The 27286-nt window shown below is 37.2% G+C and overlaps 1 protein-coding gene and 1 pseudogene across 3 annotated transcripts in view; one reads left to right on the top strand and one right to left on the bottom strand.

The window, feature by feature from the left end:
* CCDC186 (coiled-coil domain containing 186) overlaps positions 1-27286 on the top strand; it is a 56784-nt gene that overhangs the window by 11961 nt on the left and 17537 nt on the right. For 2 of the 3 annotated variants that reach the window (XM_002756610.6, XM_035269148.3), the window contains 5 exons: positions 122-813; positions 5438-5564; positions 12233-12361; positions 18360-18572; positions 19512-19631. In XM_002756610.6, the coding sequence (XP_002756656.3) occupies positions 179-813; positions 5438-5564; positions 12233-12361; positions 18360-18572; positions 19512-19631 (1224 nt within the window). In that variant the 5' untranslated portion in view covers positions 122-178. The remainder of the gene's footprint in view (positions 1-121; positions 814-5437; positions 5565-12232; positions 12362-18359; positions 18573-19511; positions 19632-27286) is intronic. The other variant, XM_078346547.1, reaches the window with a different exon arrangement.
* Positions 10946-11100, bottom strand: LOC144578830 (U2 spliceosomal RNA; annotated as a pseudogene).

Here is a 27286-nt window from a genome sequence, read left to right as displayed (position 1 = left end):
GAATTATTAGTGATAAAATTTGTGGTGTTAGTTATTCCATATCACAAAGTATGTGCAATATGGGGGTTGTATGGGGTTTTGGTTTAAAGTGGTTTTTAATTTCAGTGTTTCAATTTCTTAGATGTAAACGAAGATCAGGAGCAGATTTGAAGTACAAAGTGAATTGGTGCCAGTCAGCATGTCAGAGACAGACCTCATAGCCTCTACTTCCTCTGATAAGAATGTTGGGAAAACATCTGAATTAAAGGAAGACTCATGCAATTTGTTTTTTGGCGATGAAAGGAGCAAATTAGAAAATGAGTGTAAACTGTTGTCACTAAACTTTGATAAAACTTTATGTCAACCTAATGAGCATAATAATCCAATTGAAGCCCAGGAAATTTATATTCCAGATCATGGTGGAGGTGAGGATTCTTATGCCAAAACAGACATAGGCCCAGAAAATTCTGAACAAATATCCAATTTTCCTAGAGGAAATTTTGCTAAACAAGTTTCAAAAACAAATGAAACAGAACAGAAAGTAACACAAATATTGGTGGAATTAAGGTCATCTACATTTCCAGAATCAGCTAATGAAAAGACTTATTCAGAAAGCCCATATGATACAGACTGCACCAAGAAACTTATTTCAACAATAAAGAGAGTTTCAACATCAGAGGATTTGCTGGAAGAAATAGAATCTGAGCTCTTATCTACAGCAGAGTTTGCAGAACATCGAGTACCAAATGGAATGAATAAGGGAGAACATGCATTAGTTCTGTTTGAAAAGTGTGTGCAAGACAAATACTTGCAGCAGGAACATACCATAAAAAAGTAAGTTTTTTATACGTTTAGTTTATTTTTTTCCCCCATAGGGAATTAAGATAGAATTCTCTAAAGGAAAATATCATCTTGTCCATTTTTATTTCCACATTAGAATCATGCACATAGTAGTTGAACAATAAATGTGTAGTTACTGAATATGTAAGCAAATGTCAAGTTTTTCTAATATCTAAGTTTAAAGTAATATGTTAAATAGTGTAAATGTATTAATGTGCTAGAAATTTTTATAGGCAACTCAGATTTTTCACTTTTGAAAGAATGTGTATAATATTGTCAAAGTATAATACTGTCAAAACTAAGGAAATGACAAGTCATAAAATTCCAACACTTTCTTAAAATCTTCATTCTAAATTCATTGGCTTAAAAAAATTAAAATTTAGAGAACAGAAGAATTGATTATTGTTCAGTAAATAAGAATATATTTTAGACTTCTTTTGGATTTGTGAAGTTAGTTCTGTTTTCATGATAGTTTAAAAATTACCATCTTTAACTGTTTTTAAGTGTACATTTCAGTAGTGTTGTTATATATTCACACTGTTGGACAACTAATCTGCAGAACTTTTTCACTTTGCAAATCTGAAAAACTGTATCTGTTAAACAACAGCACTATTTCCACTTGCGCTCAGCCTCTGGCAACCACCATTCTACTTTCTAAATTTGACTATGATACCTCATGGAGGTGAAATCATATACTTGTCATTTTACAACTGGCCTACTTCACTTAGCCTAATGTCCTCATTTACCCATGTTGTAACATGTTGGAATTTCATTTTAAGGCTGAGTAATATTCCTTTGTATGTATATACCACATTTTGTTTATCCATTAATGGACATCTGGGTTCCTTCTGTTTTTTGGCTATTAATAATGCTGCTGTGAACTTGAGTTTGCAAGTATCTCTTCAAGATTCCAAAGCCCTTCTTAATAAAACCCCAAAACAAATACCTGCTATTGCTACTCATATCCTTACTTAAATACTATATTATGTGAATAAACGATATGCTTTTGTACTTGAACCATCAGTGCTGCTATTCTTGCATTTTATAGGGTAGCTTTCTCGTTTTCCTGTAGCCTCTACCTGTTCTTTTAGGCCTTCCTCTTGAGATTCTCTCTGATGCTTCTTCCCACTTTTCTTAGATCTAGACTCTTATCACTTTCATACCTCCCTTATAAATTATAAGATGTTATACATTTAATAGTAATAGCAGCAAACATGTATATGTTGATAATTATGTGCCTGGTATATTTCATATATTAGTTCATGGATTCTTCACAAGAATTCTCTGTGGCATGTACTGTTATCATCCCCATTGTACAGATGAGTTACCTGAAACATAGAGAAAGTAACTTGTTCAAGGTCACATGCTAACAAATGCAGAGTTAAAATCTCAGCTTTGTTAGTAGGGCTTCAGGAGCTTTTTAAAATATGGTTATTCGAAATGAACCAGTTACAAGTTGTTAAATTTATCTAAAAATATTAGGAATATAGTAGAAAATGGATTTCTCTTTTTTACTTCATCCTGTGAATATGATTATTCTTATAAGTGGAATACTCCTAATTCTGATGTCTGGTGTTGGAAGATACCCATTGACATTTGCCCGCTCCGTTATGTTGGCCAAGTCAACCTCTTTGACTGAAAGATTTTTCCCCTAGGGTGACAATACTTACCTGATGGGACTGTTTGTGGACCTTAGGGCATTATACAAATGTCAGATGTTATTTTAAGCTGAGGTTAATCTTTGGTTATATACATAATGTTTTCAGTTCCAAACAAAATGCTTTGTGATTCAGGTCAGCTCTAGAACAACTAGATTTTTTTTTTTCCTTCATTTAATTTTCTATGAAGAAAATTACCTTTAACTTTCTTTGAAATTTTCATGAATGCATCTATTTCCAAATATCTTTGTTTATACTTCTCTTCCCCCATTTTCCATTTTCGCCAGCTTTATTGAAATATATTTATTTACACTGTAAAATGATTACCACAATCAAGTTAGTTAACACATCTGTCACTTCGTTACGTGTGTGTGCATGCATTGAGAACATTTAAGATCTACTGTCTTAAACAAATTTTAAGTGTACAATAATGGTATTATTAACTGTTAGCACCATGAAGTATTAGGTCCCCAGAACTTACTCATCTTATAACTGAAAAGTTTGTAGGCTTTGCAGCATCTCTGCTTTTCCCTCACCCCCTGTGCCCTGGCAAGCACCATTCTTCTCTTTATTTCTGTTCCTTGATTTTTTGAATACATCAATATTGTCTAAGGTTACAACCAAAAATACTTTTTTTTTTTGAGGTGAAGTCGCACTCTGTCCCACAGGCTGGAGTGCAGTGGCACGACCTCAGCTCACTGCAACCTCCGTCTCCCGGGTTCAAGCAATTCCCCACCTCAGGCTTCCAAGTAGCTAAGACTATAGGCGCCTGCCACTATAGCTGGCTAATTTTTGTATTTTTAGTAGAGACGGGGATTTCACCATGTTGGCCAGGCTGGTCTTGAACTTCTGACCTCAAGTGACTTTCCTGCCTTGGCCTCTCAAAGTTCTGGAATTACTCTAGGCAGGAGCCACCATGCCTGGCCCAAAATTCTTTTTTGTTTTTTAAAATGAGATAGGGTTTTGGTCTCTCACCCAGGCTGGAGTATAGTGGGTGTGATCTCAGCTCACTGCAGCCTGAAAATGGGGGAAGAGAAGTATAAACACTCGACCTCCTGGGCTTAAGTGGTCCTCCCACCTCAGCGTCCCAAGTAGCTGGGATTGCCGGTGTACACCACTATGCTCAGCTAATACTTTTGCGTTTTTTTGTTGTAGAGATAGGGTTTCACGATACTGCCCAGGCTGGTCTGGAACTCCTGAGCTCAGGTGATTCACCTACCATGGCCCCCAAAATGCCAGGATTATAGACATGCACCACAGTGCCCAACCCAAAATTCTTAAGAGCAGTTGTTTGTATACAGAATATGTATTTGGCACATAAGTAACAATTTGAGTGCTTACTGCTCTTCACTTTCCCCTCCCATAGTTATTCACTTGTGAACTATAGCCAGGACTCTTAATGTCTCAAGTAGTTATCTGTAGCACACTGAGTATGCCTCATGTAAATAATCTAAACTACTGTGCCATAAAAGGCTTGAATAAACATGCATGCATTTGCCTTTCTCCTAAACATTTGTATGATTGTTTACTCACTGTATTCCTAGGCTTAACTGTCACCTCACAGAGGCCTATCTGGACTACTTATCTAAAATTGTAACTCAAGTCACTCTCTTTTCGTTGTCCTTTATTTTTCTTAATAGGACTTAATCACCAGCTGACATTTTATTGCATATCTAGCGTTTATTTTTATTTCATCTTCTAGATTGTAAGTTCCATGGGGGCAGGGACTATTTGCTGACGTATTTCCCACATAAAATAGTAAGGTGCCAAGTAAGCACTAGTTGAGTTAATGAGTGATCTTCAGAATAGAAAGTGGAAAGGCCTGGGGCTTTGGAATTATACCTGGATCCAAAACAAAATTCAACTGCTTACTAGCTATGTGAGCTGGAACAAGTCTTAGGCTTCAGTTTTGTTTTGCTATTAATATTTTTTTTTAGAGACAGACAGGGTCTTATTCTGTCACTCAGGCAGGAGCTCAGTGTAGCTCACTGCAGCCTGGAACTCCTGGGATCAAGAGCTTCTCCTGGGACTACAGGTGTGAGCCATCATGCCTAACTAGTTTTTTTTTTTTTTTTTTTTTTAATTTGTAAAACAGAAGTGATGGCAATAATTTCAGACTTATTTTGAATATTAAATGAAATCGTATACTTTTTTAAATTATAAAAAGCTAAACTTAGCCAGTGACAAATGTGCAGTAAGTGTTAGGTTACAGCTATTGCTATTAGGCCTAGAGTACTTGCTGTTAACTTTCTTAGATATCTTACATTTCTGAGTACTTTGCAGGTAATTTTTGAGATTTTATTTTTATTTTTCTAGGGGAATTAAAGATGAAATTACTGCTTACATTTTATTTTGCTGTTTTATATTGACTGTACATCATAACTATTAGAATATCATTTAAATATTTTTAAAATCTGAAGCAAGACTTTTGAGCTTTAGCACTATTGCCATTTGGGGCTGGATTCTTTGTTATTGGAGTTGTCTTGTGCGTTGTGGATGTTTAGCAGCATCCCTGGCCTCCATCCACTAGATGCCAGTAGCAGCCCCTACCCCTGTTACGACAACCAAAAATGTCTTCGGAAAAACTCCTGGAGGGGCAATGTTGCCCATGGTTGAGAACCACTTATTTGAACCACATATGAGCATAATGCTGACAGGATTGGTGCATAATTGAGATACGCAAAAGTATAAATTTGGAAGGGTGTGCTTTTTATTTATCTGATTATATTTTGATTTGAAATGTTCATATTTCTAGGGAAAAGCTAATAGCCTAATTGGCTGGAGAATCTTTTACAAAGTATTATGTTTCACTATAAAAGAATTAGGAATGTTAATTCATTAACATTATAATTAATATTTATAGATATCTGTACCCTAATCCATAAACAGATTATATTCCACATATCATTTTATCTCCATTTCAAATTATGTTTTACATATACTGCCCTTTTTATATTTAGGTTAATTAAAGAAAATAAGAAGCATCAGGAGCTCATCGTAGACATTGGTTCAGAAAAAGACAATTTAAGAGAAGAACTAAAAAAAAGAACAGAAACAGAGAAGCAGCATATGAACACAATTAAACAGGTAAAAAGAGAAAAATCTTCAAAGACCATACTTCAATTAATAAAATAAATACCTTCCTGGTAGCTGTTTGTGGCGGCTCACGCCTATAATCCTAGCACTTTGGGAGGCCAAAGTGGGCAGAATACTTGAGCCCAGGAATTTGAGACCAGCCTGGGCAACCTGGCGAACCCTGTCTGTACAAAAAAAATACAAAATTAGCTGCATATGGTGGCATGTACCTGTAAACTCAGCTACTCAGGAAGCTGAGGTGGGTGGATCACTTGAGCCCGGGAGATTGAGGCTGCAATGAGCTGAGATCATGCCACTCTACTCCAGCCTGGGTGACAAGAGTGAGACATTGTGTCAAAAAAGAAAAAAAAAATTTCTGAAAAATTGTGTATAAGTTGAAGTTCTATAAGGTAAATCATATTTTAAATACAGACAATTTAAAATTGTGTGACATTTAAAGCATTCTCTTTTACAAAGTAGGACTCATAGCCTGATTTATTTCCTTTTATGTAAGTTTGTTCTTATATGTTCTACATATAGTAGAACATACTCTATTATGTTCAAAATAAGCAGAAAGATTTGACAGTCAACTAGGCTGTTTTTGCCAGCAGGGAAGAAGCAATAGATACATACAAGTTTATGTCTGGCATTAGAATGCTTTTAAGTTTATATTTTAGTATGGTTTCATTCTTAGTATTTTTTTAAACTATATTGTGAAGACTGGCTGTCATACTTTAGATTGTATCTGGCTAACTGGCTTTCTTAGCCTGTCCTTTTCTTTCTTTTTTAAATTTTTTATTTTTATTTTAGACAGAGTTTTGCTCTTGTCACCCAGGGTGGAGTGCGGTGGCACCATCTTGGCTCACTGCAACCTTTGCCTGCCAGGTTCAAGTGATTTTCTGCCTCAGCCTTCTGAGTAGCTGGGATTACAGGTGCAAGCAACCACACCCAGCCAATTTTTGTATTTTTAGTACAGATGGAGTTTCACCATGTTGGCCAGGCTGGTCTTGAACTCCTGACCTCGGGTGATCCACCTGCCTTGGCCTAGCCTCCCAGAGTGCTGGGATTACAGGCATGGGCCATGGTACCCAGGCTCTTTCTATTTTTTAAATGAACTTATTTAATGCATGAATCAACAAAGTGAATATTCAAACTAATAGCAGAGCTGAGCTGTTCTTTATTTTTGAGGTGCTTTTTCTTCTATGGATAGGATTAGAAGCATTCTAGCCTTAAAAGTATTTATTTTGTCTCATCTTTCACAGAAAGTTATATAACAAAAGTAGCAGTAAACAATTAGTAAAACAAGCTTTCACTTGATGCATAATTGGAAGGTGACTGAATTGGTAAAATTGTGCGTATTTAATCCTGATTTTTATGTGCTCTAGGGTCCCCACATTGTAAACAAACTTAGAATAGTAAAGTGTGAGGGAGCCTCAATAACAGGCTGAATCCATATTTTGGTAGTCAGGTCACTCAGTGACCAGAAACTTCAAACTGAACAGAGAGAATGGAACCAGAGCTCTTCCTTTTCACGAGCTTATTAGCGGTTTTTTTTTTTTAAAAGAGAAAATTGGATTCACCTTTCTTTTGCTAGCATGTCAAGAACTTTATACTTGTAAATAGAAAATTAGTATAGCAGGCTTTTCTTTCTTAATTTTATCTCTAGATCTGCACTGTTTAATATGGCATCCACCAGCTGCATATGGCAATTGAGCACTTCAAAGGTAGCTAGCCTAAATTGAGAGGTGCTGTAAGTGTAAAATACACACGCAACTTAGAAGAGTTAGTATGAAAAAAGTAAAACAGCTCATTTTTTTCATGTGGAGTGATGATATTAGAATGATAATATTTTTGATATATTGGGTTTAGTAAACTGTTTCATCTGTTTCTTTTTAATGTTTATTTTATTTTATTTTTGAGATGGGATTTCGCTCTTGTGGCCCAGGCTGGAGTGCAATGGCACAATCTCAGCTCACTGCAACCTCGACCTCCCAGTTTCAAGTGATTCTCCTGCTTCAGCCTCCCAAATAGCTGGGATTTCAAGCACCCACCACCATACCCAGCTAATTTTTGTATTTTTAGTAGAAACAAGGTTTCATTATGTTAGCCAAGCTGTCCTCAAACTCCTGACCTCAGGTGATCCGCCTGCCTCAGCCTCAAAAAGTGCTGGGGTTACAGGCGTGAGCCACCATGCCCAACCTCTTTTTACTTTTTGAAGTATGATTACTAGGAAGTTAAAATTCCACATGTGACTTGTATTTCTGTTGCCCAGTGTTGCTCTAGATAATTTTGTAATAAGGAAAATTAGTATATATGTACTAGAAAGTAAGATTTAGGTATTTTTAAACTGGTTTGTTGAGATACAATTAACTCATTTTAAGTGTACAATTCAGTGGCTTTTACTTGTGCAACCTTCACCACAATTTTAGAACATGTTATCACCCCAAAAAGAAATGCTGCACACATTAGTAGTCACTCCTTATTTCTCTCCAACAGTACCCCCTCAAACCTGCTCTAAGTAATCTACTTTCTGTCTCTACATATTTGCCTATTCTGGACATTTCATATAAATGGAATTATATAATAAGTAGCCGTTTGTATCTAGCTTCTTTCATTTAACATAGTGTTTTTAAGATTTCAGTCAAGTTGTAGCATGTATCAGTATTTCATTCTTTTTATGATTGAATAGTAGTCCATTATATAGATATTTAATGTTTTGTTTATTCCTTCATCAGTTGATGGATGTTTGGGTTTTTTCTTCCATTTGAGTATTATTAGTAATGCCTCTGTGAACATTCACATACTAGTTTTTATGTGTACATATGCTTTCATTTCTCTTGAGTATATACCTAGGAATTAACAGAATGAGTTGGAAAGTGTTCCTTTTTGTGGGAAGAACAAGAATTTGTGAATTGGTATTAATTTTTCTATAATTGTTTCAAAGAATTTTACCTGTAGCCATCTGGGCCTGAATTTTTCTTTGTGGGTAGAGGTTTTTGTTGTTGTTTTTTTTTTATTTTACTAATTCAGTCTCTACTTACAGGTCTATTCACATCTTCTATTTTTTCTTGAGACATTTTGATAGTTTGTGTCTTCCTAAGAATTGTTCATTTCATCTCTAAGTTAAATTGTTCATAGTGTTCATTTATAATTTTTTATTTCTATAAGGTCTGTAGTAACGTCCCTCTTTCATTTCTAGTAATTTCAGTCACCTTTCTTTTTTCCTCAGCTAAAGGTTTGTCAGTTTTCTTCATCTTGTCAGAGAACCAATTTTTTGTTTTGTTGATTGTCTCTGGTTTTCTTTTCTTTCTTTCTTTTTTTTTGAGACTAGATTTGACTCTTTCACCCAGGCTGGAGTGCAGTGGCATGATCTCAGCTCACTGCAATCTCTGCCTACCAGGCAAATGATCCTCCCACCTCAGCCTCCCACTACAGGCATGCAGCACCACATCCAGCTAATTTTTGTATTTTTATGTGGAGACAGGGATTCACTATGTTACTAAGGCTGGTCTCAAACTCCTGAGCTCAAGTGACCCACCTGCCTCAGCCTCCCAAAATGCTAGGATTATAAGCATGAGCCACCACACCCAGCCTTATCTCTGTTTTTCTATTCTTTATTTCATTGATTTCCATTCGATTTATTATTTTCTTCCTCCTCTTGGTGTTCAATTTAGTTTGCTCTTTTTCCAATGGCTTAAGATGGAATTTTAGTTTATTGATTTGATACCCTTTTATCTTTTTGTTTTTCAGACACAGTTTCACTGTTGTTGCCCAAGCTGGAGTGCAGTGGCGTAATCTCGGCTCATTGCAACCTCCACCTCCTGGGTTCAAGCAATTCTCCTGCCTCAGCCTCTGAAATAGCTGGGATAACAGGCACCCACCACCACACTCAGCTAATTTCAGTATTTTTGGTAGAGATGGGTTTCCCCATGTTGGCCAGGCCGGTCTCGAACTCCTGACCTCAGGTGATCTGCCCGCCTCAGCCTCCCAAAGTGCTGGGATTACAGGTGTGAGCCACTGTGCCCGGCCCCCTTTCTTTTTTAATATAGGTATTTGAAGTTACAAACTTTCCTCTAAGCATTCCTTTAGATGTATCCCCTAAGTTGTGGTATATTATGTTTTCATTTTCATTAATCACCTAGTACTTCCTAATTTCCCTTGCAGTTTCTTCTGTGTTTATTTAGGAGTATGTGGTTTAATTTTTACAAATTTGTGCATTTCCCAAATTTCTTTCTGTTTCTGAGGTCTCATTTCATTTTATTATAGTTGGAGAACATACTTAATATAATTTTAATCTTTTAAATTTATGAAAGTTAGTTTGTAACCTAGCATATGCTCTATCATGGAGAATATTCCATGTGTACCTGATGAAAACATATATTCTGCCGTTCCTGGGTGGATTATTGTATAGATGTATTAGATTCCACTGTTTCTTGCTGTTTAAGTCTCCTATTTCTCTATTAATCATCTGCCTAATTCTATTCATTATTGAAAGTAGCATAGTGACATCTCTAACTGTTGTTGAGTTGTCTATTTCCTCTTTTATTTCTGTTAGTTTTCGCCTCATGTATTTTGATGTTACATTGTTAGATGTATATACATTTATCTGTTGGATCTTTCTGATGGCTTGATCTTTTTTATTTTTATGAGATATTCTTTATCTCTGGTAACATTCTTTATTTTAGTCTGTTTTTTTATGTAGGTATAACCACCCTTCCTTGTGATTGCTGTTTGCATGATATGCTTTTTCCCACTCTTTTCAATTTATTTGCATTTTGAAACTTTATAAAGTACCTTCTACAGAAAACGTATAGTTGAATATTGTTTTTTAAAATTTAGTCTGTTCATTTCTGCCTTTTGGTATGATTTTTTTTTATTTTTTTGAAATGGAGTCTTGCCCAGCCACCCAGGCTAGAGTACAATGGCATGTTCTTGGCTTACTGCAACCTCCGCCTCTCAGGTTCAAGAGATTCTCCTGCCTCAGCCTCCTGAGTAGCTGGGATTACAGGCACATACCACCACATCCGGCTAATTTTTTTGTATTTGTAGTAGAGACAGGTTTCACCATGTTGGCCAGGCTAGTCTTGAACTCCTGACCTAAGTGACCCACATGCCTTGGCCTCCCAAAGTGCTGGGATTACAGGCGTGAGCCACCACCCCCAGCCTGGTATGATTATTAAATCCACTTTCATTTAATGTTATTATTGACAGTGGATTTTATGTCTCCATATTTTTCATTTTCAATGTGTCATGTCTTTTTTTGTTCCCCTATTCCTCCTTCACTGCCTTCTTTTGCATTAAGTGAATATTGTCTAATATAACATTTAAATTTCTTTCATGATATTTTCACTATACAGTACAGTAGTTCCCCCTTATCTGAGGGGAATTTATTCCAAGATCCCAAGTAGATGCCTGAAATTGCCGATAGTACTGAACCTGATTGCCATTAATCAAAACATGTTTCTGTTTATGTCTGCTCCTGACAAATTAATGCCTTTTTCATCTTCTTTTTTTACACTTGATCTTAGCCAAAAGGCTGAGAAGCGATCACTTTTTTTTTTTTTTTTAAGAGAGACAGTGTCTCGTCACTCTGATGACCAGGACGGAGTACCATGGCGGGATCATAGCTAACTGTAGCCTCAAACTCCTGGGCTCTAGCAATCTTCTTGCCTCAGTCTCCTGAGTAGATGGAACTACAGGCATGCATCACCATGCCCAGCTATTTTTTTAAATTTTTTGTAGAGATCGGGTCTTGCTGTGTTGACCATGCTGGTCTTGAACTCCTGACCTAGGCACTTCTCCCTTAGCTTTCCAAAGCTCTGGGGTTACAGGCATGAGCCACTCTGCCTGGCCTTTTTCATCTTAACAAAGCACGTATTCACTGTGGCCATAACTTTTGAAGTTTGAGGTGTAACAGCAGAACTAGCATGAATTTCTTTTTTCTTTTTCACAGTTTCATGGATAGAAGATTGATTCTTACTGTAGATCTTAGCAACCTCAGCATATGATTTTTCTTTCCTTATTAAGTTACCTTTTCACTTAAAAGAAGCACTTTACAGCCTCTCTTTGGCACATGTGAATTGCTAACATCACTATTCTTGTACTCTGGTGCCACTAGTAAGTAAACTTATTACGGGCTAAAGGTTGCTGCACACAAGCACAGTTGTCCTGCTATAGTCAATCTTGTAACTGAGATGGCTACTAAGTGACTAACTGGCAGGTAGTATGTACATTGCGGACATGCTGGACAAAGGGATGATTCACAGTCTGAGCGAGACATAGTGAGACAGGACAAGATTTCATCACAATACTAGAATAGCATGCAGTTAAAAACTTATGAACTGTTTATTTCTGGAAGTTTTTATTTAATATTTTTGGACTGTGGTTGACCGAAGGTTGCTGAATCCATAGAAAGTGAAGCTACAGATAAGGTGGGACTACTGTATCCCTCTGTGTTATTCCTTAGTGGATATTCTGGGGGTTGCCAGATACCTTAACCAAATCTTCAGGTTTTTACTAAATGCCAGTGAGATATAGAAACATTGCTAAAAGTTTTTATTTTTATAGCTGAAGTATATTCATTGTATTCTTTACATTTATTTACTTTGCTTATATATATTTGTATTGGTGGTCTGTTTGGTGTAGCTATATAAATAATTGGGAAATAATTTTCTTTACAGTTAGAATCAAGAATAGAAGAACTTAATAAAGAAGTTAAAGCTTCCAAAGACAAACTAGTAGCTCAAGACATTGCAGCTAAAAATGCAGTTCAGCAATTACACAAAGAGATGGCCCAACGGTTGGAACAGGTATTTCTCACATCGTTGTCATTATTAACCTGGTACTCTGGTGACTCTTGTTTGTTAAAATAAGCTAACACTGTTAGACTATTTTGGACTTCACTATTGTATTAATAATAGGTAATTCTTTTATGTCAAAATAGACCATTAGGCTGAGTGCGGTGGCTCACACCTTTAATCCCAGCACTTTGGGAGGCCAGGGCGGGTGGATTGCCTCAGATCAGGAGTTCAAGACCAGCCTGGCTAACATGGTGAAACCCCATCTCTACTAAAAGTACAAAAAATAGCCAGATGCGATGGCACATGCCTGTAGTTCCAGCTACTTGGGAGACTGAGGCAGGAGAATCACTTGAACCTGGGAGGCAAAGGTTGCAGTGAGCCAAGATCACACCACTGCACTCCAGCAGCCTGGGAGACAGAGGAAGACTCTGTCTCAAAAAAAAAAAAAAAAAAAAAAAAAGCCATTTAAGTACATACAGATGAATAAATTAAGAAAGTGTATGGAATAAAAAGTGAAATTCCTTTTTAATCTGCATGTCTTCTTCCCCTGCCTACAATCCTTTTATGTCCCATTTCTTGTTCCATAGCTAAATTATTGGTATTTTGGTTATGTGTATTACATATACATGTACAAGTGCACACATGCTTATGCATACATGGTCATATTTTTCCCCCCACTTGATTGGAATATTACTATACACCTTTTCTGTGACCTTTTTTCCCCTACTTATTATATCTTGGTAATCTTTTGAGTTGGAATAGATGAACTCAGAAGAGGTCATTTTAAGCAGCGCTTTATTATTACTTGCCTGAACTCTTTAAAGAAGAGGTCTTCGTCATCTTCATTTCTATATGCACAAAACCTAGCACAGTATGTAACCATTAGTCCTCACAATGAATTGAATCTGAAAAGGTTAACTCACTGCTTACATTATTTGAATGTGTTGAATCCCACCCTTTCTACCCTGAAGCTACTGTAGATGGCATTCTGGAAGGACTTTTAGGAAACATATTATCCTCAGCCTTTATTTGGATGATTCTTTAAAACATGCTGACCACTTGCATTAGAAATGTTATGTTTAAATCTCCTGTCAGTTCTGAACCTTTGTATACTAATAAGGGAAACAGAGAGCCTACAAGCTTAAGAAGTAACTGGTTTTAGTGGGCTCTAACATAGCCAGCCAATGATTAGAATCAACTAGTGAGCTTTTCTTTCTTTCTTTTTTAAAAACCCTCTCTGAAGCTTAATTTTATTTATTATTATTATTTTTTTTTAGACAGAGTCTCACTCCGTCACCAGGCGCCAGGCTGGAGTGCAGTGGCATGACCTCTGCTCACTGCAACCTCCGCCTTCTGGCTTCAAGCAGTTCTCCTGCCTCAGCCTCCCGAGTAGCTGGGACTACAGGCATGCACCACCATGCCCAGCTAATTTTTTTTGTATTTTTAGTGGAGACGGGGTTTCACAATGGTGGCCAGGATGGTCTTGATCTCTTGACCTCGTGATCCACCTGCCTCGGCCTCCCAAAGTGCTGGGATTACAAGTGTGAGCCACCGCGCCTGGCCAAAGCTTAATATTTAAAATAAAATAGTAGTTGATATACATGGTAACAATTCAAATATTTTAAAAATTCTTCTTCCAGACATTTTACCCCTTCCTAAAGGTAACTACTGATGCCAGTTTCCTGTGTATCCTTCCAAAAATGTTTGTTGCATAGATGCTTGTATATATTTCTTTTTTCCTCCCCTACCTTTTAAAAAACTCACTGCTGTGTATGTTTTCTCCTTAATGAACAGTGTAGATGATGCTAATGATAGTAGCTAATACACTGCGTTTTAGCCGTGTGCAAGGCCATGTTCAAAATACTTTATAAGTGTTAACTTGTTTGATCTTCACAATCCTAAAAAGTGGATATTATTAAAGTAGATTTTGGAAAACTGATCTATTTAATTATTAATAGACTTGCATCATTCTTTTTACCCCCTAACTTTTCCTCCAACTTTTTGAGAATTTTCAATCCTGTAGTAAAGATGAAAGATTAGTAAAATGAACACCTGTTTTTCACCTATTGTCGCAGTGAGTTTTGTTAAAAAAATAGATTCCTGGCCGGGCGCGGTGGCTCAAGCCTGTAATCCCAGCACTTTGGGAGGCCGAGGCGGGTGGATCATGAGGTCAAGAGATCGAGACCAAACTGGTCAAAATGGTGAAACCCTGTCTCTACTAAAGATACCAAAAAAAAAAAAAAATTAGCTGGGCATGGTGGCGCGTGCCTGTAATCCCAGCTACTCAGGAGGCTGAGGCAGGAGAATTGCCTGAACCCAGGAGGCGGAGGTTGCGGTGAGCCGAGATCGCGCCATTGCACTCCAGCCTGGGTAACAAAAGCAAAACTCCGTCTCAAAAAAAAAAAAAAAATAGATTCCAATATGTGTTTACCCACGTTCATGTGTGCACACACACATTCACCCTCTATTTAATTTTCCAGATTGAGGTTTCTTCATTTCATAGACTAGATAGGTAGAATGAATTTGAACCCTACTTAGAAGAGGGTGTAGCTGTATTATAAATTCTCAGGGACTTGAATTTCCCCCACTCACATCTCCCATGGTCTGATATCAGTAAGTGTTACAGGGCGGTGAAGGTTTTAGCCCTAATGTACCATTCTGGATTTCTACTTTTGTCTTAGATTTTTTAGCCCTGCAAACTTAGAAGAGGGTGTAGCTGTATTATAAATTCTCAGGGACTTGAATTTCCCCCACTCACATCTCCCATGGTCTGATATCAGTAAGTGTTACAGGGCGGTGAAGGTTTTAGCCCTAATGTACCATTCTGGATTTCTACTTTTGTCTTAGATTTTTTAGCCCTGCAAACTTCCCATACTTTCTTGTGAGCTCAACTATATATTAAAAGATATTTGTTATTTTTCATCTAAAATTTTTGGTGTCTTGAATGAGGAGGGTTTATCTGCCATACTTCTAGAAGCTACACTTCATACATTTTATGTTAATTTTATCTGTTGAGTGCTTTGATTATTTTATTCATGTTTTATTTATCTTTAACCAAGTCAATGATAAGCATCTTACTTGTAGTGGGTAAATCCAAAGACCTTAATTGGCCTCTCTTCCTTTATCTGTGCCATAAATGGACTTTCTATAATAGTTTAAATAACAGCTTTTGTTTTGTCTTGTTTAATACTCCCAGTGATGCTGTGAGGTAGGTGCTGCCATTAGCTGGACCAGGATCCAGGAATGTGAACTTTTAACATGCACGCCAGGTTATTTCTTTGCAGTTGATCTATGCTTGACCCCATGAGTAACAGAGCTGTTACCTGGTGCACCATTCCCTGCTATAATAAAGACCCTCTTAGTATTTTCCTTTTTTTTTTTTTTTTTTTTTTTTTTTTTTTGAGACAGGGTCAGTCACCCAGGCTGGAGTACAGTGGCACAATCATGGCTCACTGCAGCCTCAACCTCCTGGGCTCAAGAGACCTCCCACCTTAGCCCTCCTGAATAGCTGGGACTACAGGGGCACACCACCATGGCCAGCTAATTTTTTTTTTTTTTTTTTTTTTAGAGATGGGGTCTTGCCATGTTGTCCAGGCTAGTCTTGGACTCCTGGGCTCAAGCAGTCTTCTCACCTCAGCCTCCCAAAGTGCTGAGATTACAGGCATGAACCCTTGCACCCAGGCAAAACCCTCATAATATTTCTCCTTATCTCTTATAGTTGTCTTTTTTTTTAATTATTATTTTCTGTCTCATCTCTCAACTTCAGTGAATCTCCCATGCTGCTGCACATGTTTAATCAGAGGTTTCTGATTTATAAATTCTTCTTTGGCTTTACGTTGACTACAGAATAAAACCTCAACTTATTACCATGACAGAAGTTCTTCTTCCTTTCAGGATCTAATCTGTACCTCTATCTGTTTTAATAACTACTTCTTTCCCTCTCCAGCCAACCCACCAAATTTAAGCCCTGTAAAATAACTTGATATCCCCAAATGTATCATGCTGTATTATACTTTTAGGTGTTTGCACATGATATTCACTCTATTTTTAATTCCTTTCCTTGATTCACCCCTTATATTCTATTGAATCCTGCTTAGCCTTCAATACCTAGCTCAAGTATAGCATCTTTTACCCTTCCTGCCAACTCCTCCCAGGGAATGTAAGTATTTTTATGTTTTGAAGGACTTTGTACATTCATCCAACAGAATTTTTTATATTATATTCCAATGTTTGTTTTTATGTCTTTCTCACTAGGTAGTAAGCTCTGTCAGAGGCCACAAGTACTACTTTGTTTCCAATAGGTGATACATTATCTGAATATTAAATTATTATGAAATGAGACTTCTCTTACAGTTGATAGTGAACTATTGACTTTTTCTAATTACAGATATTCAGTTGACTAAAAATCGAATTCTCTTGGCCAATTCCAGCATGATTTTCTCAGTTCTTGTCTACAAGCACATCGTTACATCCTCAGGAACCTGTCATATCCCCAATTCCATGTCTTTCTTAATTTGAAAATTAGTAGACTATTTCAATGGAAACAAATCCCAATTGGGAGATTTTTAGAAGTACTTATATGTATATGTATAGTATTCTCAGTGTTGACTAGATGTGCTTATCAGTGGTGCCAGAGCTTTATGAAACATTTTTGTCGACCACTTTTCATCAGAGCAAAGAAGCTTTTCCTAACTTTATTTTGATAGTTACCTTCTTCAATTCAGTTGCATTTTCAGTGTTTATTTACCACTAAAAGATGTTGAAAATCCCTAAAGTGGATAGGCAAGGTGGCTCACGCCTGTAATCCCAGCACTTTGGGAGTCTGAGATGGGTGGATCACAAGGTCAGGAGTTCAAGACCAGCCTGATCAACATGGTGAAACCCTGTCTCTATTAAAAATACAAAAATTAGCTGGGTTTAGTGGCAGGCACCTGTAATCCCAGCTACTCGGGAGTCTGAGACAGGAGAATCGCTTGAACCTGGGTGACAGAGCAAGACTCCATCTCAAAAAAAAAGAAAAGAAAAAAAGAAAATGCCTAAAGTTTGAAGTTCTGTCTTTTGTAAAATAAATATGTGCTTCAACATATTTGCAAACCATGAGTTTACTTCAAAGGACTATTTGTAGAAATTTTCATTCTGTGAAATTTCATGAGTAGGGAGTACTAGTTCATACAAATAGAAAACTTTAAATGAGTATATACTTTTCATACCGATTCCAATTAATATTTCTTATTAAGTGTAAAATGCTTCAGAAATCTTTTCATAAATAGGAAATTAAATGGTCATTTGTTAGCATATGGCTACTTAATTTTCAAAAGGGAGTTAAGATTTTAGAAATTGTCAGTTTTACAGTGAGGGTCCTGGCAGAAAACAGATGGCAGACTTAAACTGGTTATGAAGCTAATTTAATAAAAAGAATCTTCGTCAAGGTGTGGACAAGATTTAAGGAGCCCAAAAAGGGAAGATGCAGAATTTCAGGGCTACTGGACAAGGAGCAGGTAGTACACCCCAGAGGGTAGTTGTATAGAGAGGGCACCTGACAAGAGGAGTGACCATCAGCCAACCTGTGGGAACTCTGGAGGAGCCAGATCTCACTCTGCCTACATTCCCAAGCATCTTCCTACTGCCTTCTGTTGGCTGAACCCAACTGGAAGTCTGAGGGCAGGAGAACTTGTTGACAGGGTTCATGATGTCATGGTCCTGGGATACCAGGTAGGATAAAAAAAAAGTGGGAAAGAGGATCTGGAGGAATTAAGTGGAAAATAGCAACCATATTAGCCAAAGTAAAAGGAACAGGAAAGGGCAAAAACAAGTGCTAGGGATATTGTACCATTTTTCTATAATTTTAAATTTTTTCTTTCATTTTAAAATTTCATGGCACAAGTCCTGGGAATGTTGCACAAAAACCAAAAACTGCATTGGTAGTATGAAACAAATACTATGTATTTTGGTACATTTCCATTTGAAAGAATATTTTTCATTAATGCTAAGTAATTTTTTTTTCAAGGCCAACAAGAAATGTGAAGAGGCACGCCAAGAAAAAGAAGCAATGGTAATGAAGTATGTAAGAGGCGAGAAGGAATCTTTAGACCTTCGAAAGGAAAAAGAGACACTTGAGAAAAAACTTAGAGATGCAAATAAGGAATTTGAGAAAAACACTAATAAAATTAAGCAGCTTTCTCAGGAGAAAGGACGGTTGCACCAGCTGTATGAAACTAAGGTATAACTTGTGCCATTTGAAATATGTTGACCTTATTTGAAATTTGTTCTCTTTGCTTCTCCGTATTTAATCAAATTATCGTAATTTAACATGGTTAACATTTAAATGTAAAGTTGTTTTTATTAGTTTACCTTCTAAAACCATGAATGTTTTAGTAATTTCAGTATTTTATTACTTATCTGCAGAGAAAAGGTTTGCTAGGGAAAAGATGAAGTGTTGACACACATTGTTTATGAGATAACTTTTTCTTGACCTTTCTAAAAACTTTCTTTTAAAATCTGAATGTTGGAAAAATTTGTTTATGTCTCAAGGGAAGATTATATTTTGGTAAAATATGTATATAGTAGTGTCAAATATGAATAATTTTAGAGCCAGAAGTATAATTTGATATAATCTTAATGTAACACTCACTGTAAAATATAATTTTTATTTTTCTTACAGAAAAACATGTCTGTCTTAGATACTATCTAAGGAGATTTAGTTACTGAGCCAGCTATTCAGAACCTTCCCTGTTAACTAGCAGCCCCTCAATGGTCATATTTCCAGTGCATTATCATTTTTCAATGATAAATGTTATTTTTTATTCATTAGCTGTTTAGGGTTATTGTCATTGTTCTCAGGAATTCTGACAAAACCAATTTAGTTCGTATTTCATCTTAATGCCAGCCACTTAAGAATCATAAAGGTATGTTGTGTTGGCAACACAACCAGTTATTTAAAATGTAAATATTAATAATCTTTGTGTCTATTAATAGGATTTAGGATTTTACTACCCTCATCATTTGGACTTTAAATCAGTTTTATAGCCTGTGGGCCATAGTGTGCCAGCACTTGATTTTAGTGTTATTGCACTGATTACTTTGAGGGGGATATAAAAAATACACACATAATTAATTGATTCCATAAATGAAAATGTATGACCTAGTGATATTATTTTAGGAAGGTGAAACAACTAGACTCATCAGAGAAATAGACAAATTAAAAGAAGACATTAACTCTCACATCATCAAAGTAAAGTGGGCACAAAACAAATTAAAAGCTGAAATGGATTCACACAAGGTATGTACTGTAATACAATGGAATAATGATTAGAATGAGTTTAAGAGCAAATGCATTAACAGTTAACGAGGCCTGAAGCTTGGTTTAATAACCCCTGCAAGTTAGTTTGGACCTGAATATTTGGTGATTATGAAAAAGATATGTCCTTGCATGATTTACATATTAAATGGGGTGGGATGTTAAATTTTATTATTCCTGGTGTATAACACCCAAATCTGCCCTGTTCTTTAAGCATTTTTTGATGTGCAAAATTTAAATAACATCGTGAGAAATTGGATGGGGGAGAATGTGTGAATTATCAAATTTGAATGTAATCTAGAAATTTTAAAAAATCAACGATGCTAAGATTTTATACTCAAAAATATAAATTCTTTTTTGTTTTTTTAATTTTTAAAATATATTCTTATTTAAATATAAAGATTTTAAGAATAAGTTGCCTTAACTTTTTTATAAATATAAGTCCACTGGTATTGTGCCTAGTAAATATAATTTTATTTAAAAGCTAATATAATAATTATAAAGGCTGATACCTGATGCCATAATTTTAAGCAGTAACTGAGCTGATTATATAGGTAATAAAAATCTGAAGATGTTAGAATGTGAAGTAAAAGAACAACTCTGACTTTTGACTTAAGAAGAGCAAGCTTATGGAAATACCAATTTCCAGGTTTTCACAAACAGGCATAATGATATTGGTTAAAGTCATAATCGTGGATTACCTCATTAAATAATTGTAAATCAGTAGAACTGTTAATAACCTTTGTTTATGTAGTATTCTCTGATATAGCATTATCAGAGAAAACTGTAGGAGGAATAGTCTCTGTTGACAGTGGTCAAAGGTAGATTAGAGATTAGAGATCAAGGCTTCTCCTTGAGTGTGACGCTGACCTACCATTCAGCATGTGTGTGAGGAAACTACCAATGCAGAGAAAGAACTGTCAGAAAGGAGGAGGGCGTCCAGGTTCAAGTGATTCTCCTGCCTCAGGCTCCCAACTAGCTAGGATTACAGGCACCCGCCACCACGCCTGGCTATTTTTTTTTTTTCCATATTTATAGTAGAGATGGGTTTTCACCATGTTGGCCAGGGTGGTCTCGAACTCCTGACCTCAGGTGATCCACCTGCCTCAGCCTCCCAGAGTTTTGGGATTATAGGTGGGAGCCACCGTGCCCGGCAGACAGGTTGTGTTTTTATTCTGTGGCTTAAAGGGGATAGTGTCCTGGGATTCTCTGCTCCATCTGAGTAGACTGTTGTGGGATAAAGGAAGCTCTCAGGGCAAGGAGCTTCTTAAGTTAAATCGTGGGAAATTTAGGCGTGATCGGGGCCTTCACATGTGTGAGAAGCGGTTTCATTTTATTTCTCACTGTATTTTCCCCAACTTCTAGTTGATAAGAAAAAATTCTTGATGATTTTTCATATGTGCGGGCTAAGGTAGTAGTGTAAAATTTGAAGTCATCTTTAAACAAAATGACCCACCTAAGATCTTGCTCCTATTAAGTGGTGAAATCAACTGGAGGTGGTTCCTACAAGTTGTTGTTGGTTCCAGTTTTGTTTCTGTGTAAGTAGGTTGTGTGAATTAATTCATTTATATTTACTATGTCTTTTAAATTAGAACTTTTTTATTATGTATGTCCTTTTAGATTTTACCTGTAGTTCATACTTTGAAATAATCACCCAATATCTAATTTTAGCGTTGTCTAAATTTGAGCATCATCTAGGAGAATCTTAAACTTCATTATGAAACTATGAGTTATTAATACAATTTCCATTCAAATATTAATTTCAGAAGGAAACATAAATATTCTTAATAGGACTACTTCGAATTAATCTGCCTTTATGTTTGGGAGAAAAAAGCTGAGTAATTGCACGAAAGATGATGCGAGATAAATGTTGATCTTTTGGCCCCATTTGTTAATTGTATTTGCTATTTGAACATTGTCCAGTTCCATTGTTAGTTTTCTTCATCATTTATTGTATAGTCAATTTTTTGGGTGGGGGGATGGAGTCTCGCTCTATTGCTCAGGGTAGAGCGCAATGGTGCGATGTTGGCTCACTGCAACCTCTGCCTCCCAGGTTCAAGCAATTCTCCTACCTCAGCCTCCCGAATAGCTGGAATTACAGGCTCCTGCCAGCGTGCCCGGCTAATTTTTGTATTTTTTTTTTTTTTTTTTTAGTAGAGATGGGGTTTCACCATCTTGGCCAGACTGGTCTTGAACTCTTGACCTCATGATTCATCCACCTCGGCCTCCCAAAGTGCTGGGATTACAGGCGTGAGCCACCACACCCGGCTGTATAATCAATTTTTAAATCTCTATAATATGATACCTTTTCCTATCTTTTAAGTTATTGGTACCTAAAATTAGTGAATCCAGATTATATGGTCCTTATATTTGTACAACATTAAATTGAAGAAAGGTTTTGCTTTGCATTGTGGGGTACAGGTGGAAGTTGGAATCAGGTTTTTTAGGATTCTGTCTCTTATTAGCTGAATAATGTGAGGATTAACTTCTGCCAGCTCAGACTGTTTCCTAATCAGTCAAAAGGGAAACAAGTATTTCAGTCTCAAAATTGAATACTACACAAGTGTTAAATGATTAGAATAAAACTGTTCTTATGTCAGAAAAAAAAAAAAAAGAGATGTGCAACAGTCCCTGGAGCTCAACAGGGCTAAGCCATTTAAGTTTTCCCTTTACTTTGAGTTACAGAATGAGGAATTTAAATTCCAAATTTATAAAAACAGTAATGATTCCCAACTGCCTGAGTTGCTTCAAGATCAGAACATAATACTTGGTCATATCTGGTATCTGTGGTACTTTCCTCATCTTCATTTAGAGTGCCAACAGACAGTATTCCGAAACCTGTTAGAATACTAGAACTGTGAATTAAAAAAAAAAAAAAAACTGTTACAGATCTGTTTAAGAGATTCTTAATGGCAGCTTTGAGCACCAATGAAACCAAATACTCTGTAAATAAGTTAGAGAAGTGATTTAAGGCTGACTTCTATAAGGTTACACGGTACAGATTGCTAGAAAATGAAAATAACAAGCATATTGACTTGGTATGTAGAAACTCACTAGTTCTTTTTAAGCAAAAGCATTTATTAACCAGCAAGCTTTGTGCATAACACTGTATTAGATAACTTGGAGGCTATCTACTTAGGAGACACAGTCATTAAACTTTCAGAGTGTCCAAGATGGGCTCCTGGTTACTTGTTTTATGTATTTTCCTACTGGATGTTGGGAAGAGTCTCTGGATAAAAGAATACAAGATTTAATAATCATGTGGTTAGTATAGGCTACCTCTTCAGATGTGGGCAAGAGACATGAGACACTTAGTAAGTTTTTCTTGAGGCACCCTTCCTTTCTAGTTTCTGCTTCTTGCCTACTAAGTCTTAGGTACTAATAATACTGTAGTCTTGTAGGTTACTGGATCCATTGTGATCAGTAGTTTCTGGTCAGATCCCCAGTGCATATTACCAGAACTTAAGAGTAGGTGGACTGGCTACCCAGATCATCACACTACACAAAAGAAACAATTTGTTTGTTTCCTTCCCTAAACTTTTGTGATTTAACTGAAAATGCGTTTTTAACACCTAGCCTCTAAAAACAGAAGCCTTTTATTTTGAGTACAGTGAATAAAGATGAGTTTCTCCCAGTGTACCTCATCTACTTGTTTACCTACCTGGTTGCTACTTATTCACCTACCTGATAATCAGGATAAGATCATCTCACTTGAACATACATACGGCTGGCAATAGATGTGGCTGTTGTTCTTTGGCTCCCATGATTTGGCTATGCTGAGTGCTTGCCAGACATTGCTTCAGAGAAAGCTAGAAGAATAGTCTTGGATATCAACGCAGTAGCTAGACCACAGGAGGCTGTCAATGATAATATGTTACAGGCCTAATATGTGACCGGGGCTTGGTATATTTTATGATATGTTCTCTACACTAGCTTACCCGAAGCAAGACTGTTACTTAATAAGCTGTTTTCCCAAGGCTGCCATGTTGTCAGTGATAGCGTCATTCTTAAATGGTTTGTTACTCAGAAGGCCCACTTATTAGAAGCTAGAGCACAGGTATCTTATTTGCTTTGTCATTTTATCTGACTTAGTAAAACTATATTCTATGCCGTTCTATAACTATACTGTCCTATAACTACATTCTGTTGACTATATTGCATTATAGAATAACAAGGTCCAGATTTACCTTTCTACCTTAAAAACAAAAGAGAAAGAATATGAAATGAAGCCTTTCAGACTTGAGATAACAGGCAGCATAGGACAGAGATCTCTGAGTAAAGGGGAAAAAATGAGGTATTCCTGGACAGTTCCAGGCTGCAGAACAAGAAGAACCTAAAACAGCCCAGCAGCCTACCTGAATTGAGGAGATAGTTTAAAATACGGGAAACCAAGCCACAGTCCCAGAAAAGAGAAAAATACAACAGTCTGCAGTGAGTTCCCTTTAGGTCTTCAGCTGACTACTGATCAGTACATATGTGCTTGCTTGTGTGTGTGTGTTAAGAGAGGAAACTACAGAGGAGGGGAAAGGAATAGGGGCAGAAAGCCGTAGAGCTCCCACAAGGCTAGAAAATTATTTGTGTTTCCACCAGCCAAAGATAAATGACCTCTCAACACACATCAGGCAGGGCTGCATCAGGCAGCCCTCAGAAGGTTATTGCTTTATTGTGACCATGAATTTGCCTTTAATTCTGTTGTGGATCTGCCTTACAGAACTTTAAAAGCAAGCTTCAAATAAATTGTTTCAAGTAAATTTACTGTGTCCCAAAACAAAGTCCCAAAATATTTAAATAACTACAGAAAAACTAGCATCCAAGAGCATAAAATTTACTCTGTTTGGCATCCAATCAAAAATTACCAGGCATGCAAAGAGGCAGGAAAATGGAACCCATAATGAGAAGAAAGGAAAACTAGATCATTAGGAACAGATCCACGCATGGTTTCTCACATCTGTAATTCTAGCACTTGGGAGGCTGAGGTAGGATTACTTGAGGCTGGTTGTTTTGAGACCAGTCTGGGCAATATAGTGAGGTCGTCATCTCTACAAAAAGAACTTTAAAAATTAGCCAAGTGGGTGGCTCACGCCTGTAATCCCAGTACTTTGGGAAGCCGAGGTGGGTGGATCACGAAGTCAAGAGATCGAGACCATCCTGGTCAACATGGTGAAACCCTGTCTCTACTGAAAATACAAAAAATTAGCTGGGCATGGTGGCGCATGCCTGTAATCCTAGCTACTCAGGAGGCTGAGGCAGGACAATTGCCTGAACCCAGGAGGCGAAGGTTGCGGTGAGCCTAGATAGCGCCATTGCACTCCAGCCTGGGTAACAAGAGCGAAACTCCGTCTCAAAAGAAAAAAAAAAAAAAATTAGCCAAGTGTGGTAGTATATACCTGTAATCCTAGCCACTTTGGAGGTTGAGATGAGAGGATCACTTGAGTCCAGGAGTTGAAGTTATGATCGTGCCACTGCACTCCAGCCTGGGCAGCATAGCAAGATACTGTCCTGTGTCTTAAAAGATTCAGAAATGACATAGATAGTAGAATTAGTAGACAATGAGACAATAATGTTAAAGCAGCTATTATAAATACATTCCATATGTTCAAGGAGATAGACAAAAGCTTGCATATGATAAGAAGAGACAGAGAAAAAAACCAGATTGACATAATGTCTGAGATGAAAAATACATTGGATGGAATTAACAGCAGATTAGAAACTGCGGAGGATAAGATTAGCATACTTGAAAACATAGCGGTAGAAAACTATATGCTAGTGACTTCCAGATTTATAACTTCCACCCAGAACTCCAGATTCATATATTTAACTGCTTACTTGACATCTGACATCTTGGATGACTTAAGGCATCTTAAACTTAACATGTCTAAAATTGAACTAACAATGTACCCTTTTCGGCCGGGCATGGTGGCTTACATCTGTTAATTCCAGCACTTCGGGAGGCCGAGGCAGGCAGATCACAAGGTCAGGACTTTAAGACCAGCCTGACCAACGTGGTGAAACCCCATCTCTACTAAAAATAGAAAAATTAGCTGAGTGTTGTGGCACGCGCCTGTAATCCCAGCTACTTAGGAGACTGAGGCGGGAGAATTGCTTGAACCTGGGAGGCGGAGGTTACGGTAAGCCGAGATGGTGGTTACAGTGAGCCGAGACGGTGCCATTGCATTATAGCCTGGGTGACAGAGCAAGACTCTGTCTCAAAAAAAAAAAAAAAAAAAAAAAAAAGCACTCTTTCTTGCATTCGATTTCTATCTCAATAAATGGCAGTCCGTCCACCTAATTGCTCAGGCCAAAAGCCTTGGATTTATCCTTAATTTCTCAGTTAGCATATCCAGTCTTTCAGGATATCTTCTTGCTCATGTCTCACCTATCACATTCTCAATGAGATTTTTCAAGCTATTCTGTCTAAACTTTCAACACCTTCCCCCAGACTTTCTCATGTCCTTGCTTTATTTTTATTCCTTAGCACTTGCCACTAATATATTTTACGTTGTATTGTATTTTTTATCTCCATTACTAGAATATGAGCTTCATGAAGGTGAGATTATGCCGGTTTTCTTATACAACTATGCCTATGGAGCATGGACATGCCTGGTGCATAGATGCCTAGAGAATACTTGAATGAACGAATAAGTGAAACACGGTCAATACCTTAACCAAAGCATTTAATGTGATTCTCACTTTTCCCTTACTCATTTATTTAATAAACATTTCTTTGTCATTAGGAATCTCTTAATTGCTATTTTTTGAGTGAATGAAGTGCTTACTATGTGCCAGGCTCTTTTTAGTTACTGATAATATAGCAGTAGAAAAATGTATATAAAGTTCTTTCTCTCTCTGTCTCTCTTTCTCCTTCCCAGCCTCTCTTCCTGTCCATTGAGTCTAGTATTTTAAAAGTCAATATTTTAAAAGCAATTTATTTTGGTTTCTTTTCTTTTTTTTTTGAGCTGGAGTTTAGCTCTGTCACCAAGGCTGGAGTGCAGTGCTGCAATCTTGGCTCACTGCAACCTCTGCCTCCTGGGTTCAAGCTATTCTCCTGCCTCTGCCTCCTGAGTAGCTGAGATTATAGGCATGTGCCACCACACCTGGCTAATTTTTGTATTTGTAGTAGAGATGGGGTTTTGCCATGTTGGCCAGGCTGGTCTTGAACTCATGACCTCAGGTGATCCGTCTGCCTTGGCCTCCCAAAGTGCTGGGATTACAGGTGTGAACTGCTGCACTTGGTCTATTGATGCAATGTAGATGGTTCAAGAGATACAGGGAAAGGCATTCCAAGTGGAGGAACAGCAGGAAAGAAAGGAGCAAAGGGTGGTGAGTATTGGGTATTTGGGGAGCCCAACCTAACTAGAGGTTTATATTAGATATTCCTTTATTAACTCAACAGATATTAATCAAACATTTAATATGTGACACATACTGAGTTAACTGCTGTTAAGAAGCTATATGCGCCGGGCGCAGTGGCTTACGCCTATAATCCCAGCACTTTGGGAGGTCGAGGTGGGCGGATCACAAGGTCAAGAGATTGAGACCATCCTGGTCAACGAGGTGAAACCCCGTCTCTACTAAAAATACAGAAATTAGCTGGGCATGGTGTGCATGCCTGTAGTCCCAGCCTCGGGAGGCTGAGG

This window comes from Callithrix jacchus, chromosome 12 (genome assembly GCF_049354715.1).
Source record: "Callithrix jacchus isolate 240 chromosome 12, calJac240_pri, whole genome shotgun sequence".
Taxonomy (NCBI): Eukaryota; Metazoa; Chordata; class Mammalia; order Primates; family Cebidae; genus Callithrix; species Callithrix jacchus.
The sequence above is the reverse complement of the archived record's forward strand: the minus strand, read 5'-3'. Positions and strand labels throughout refer to the sequence as shown.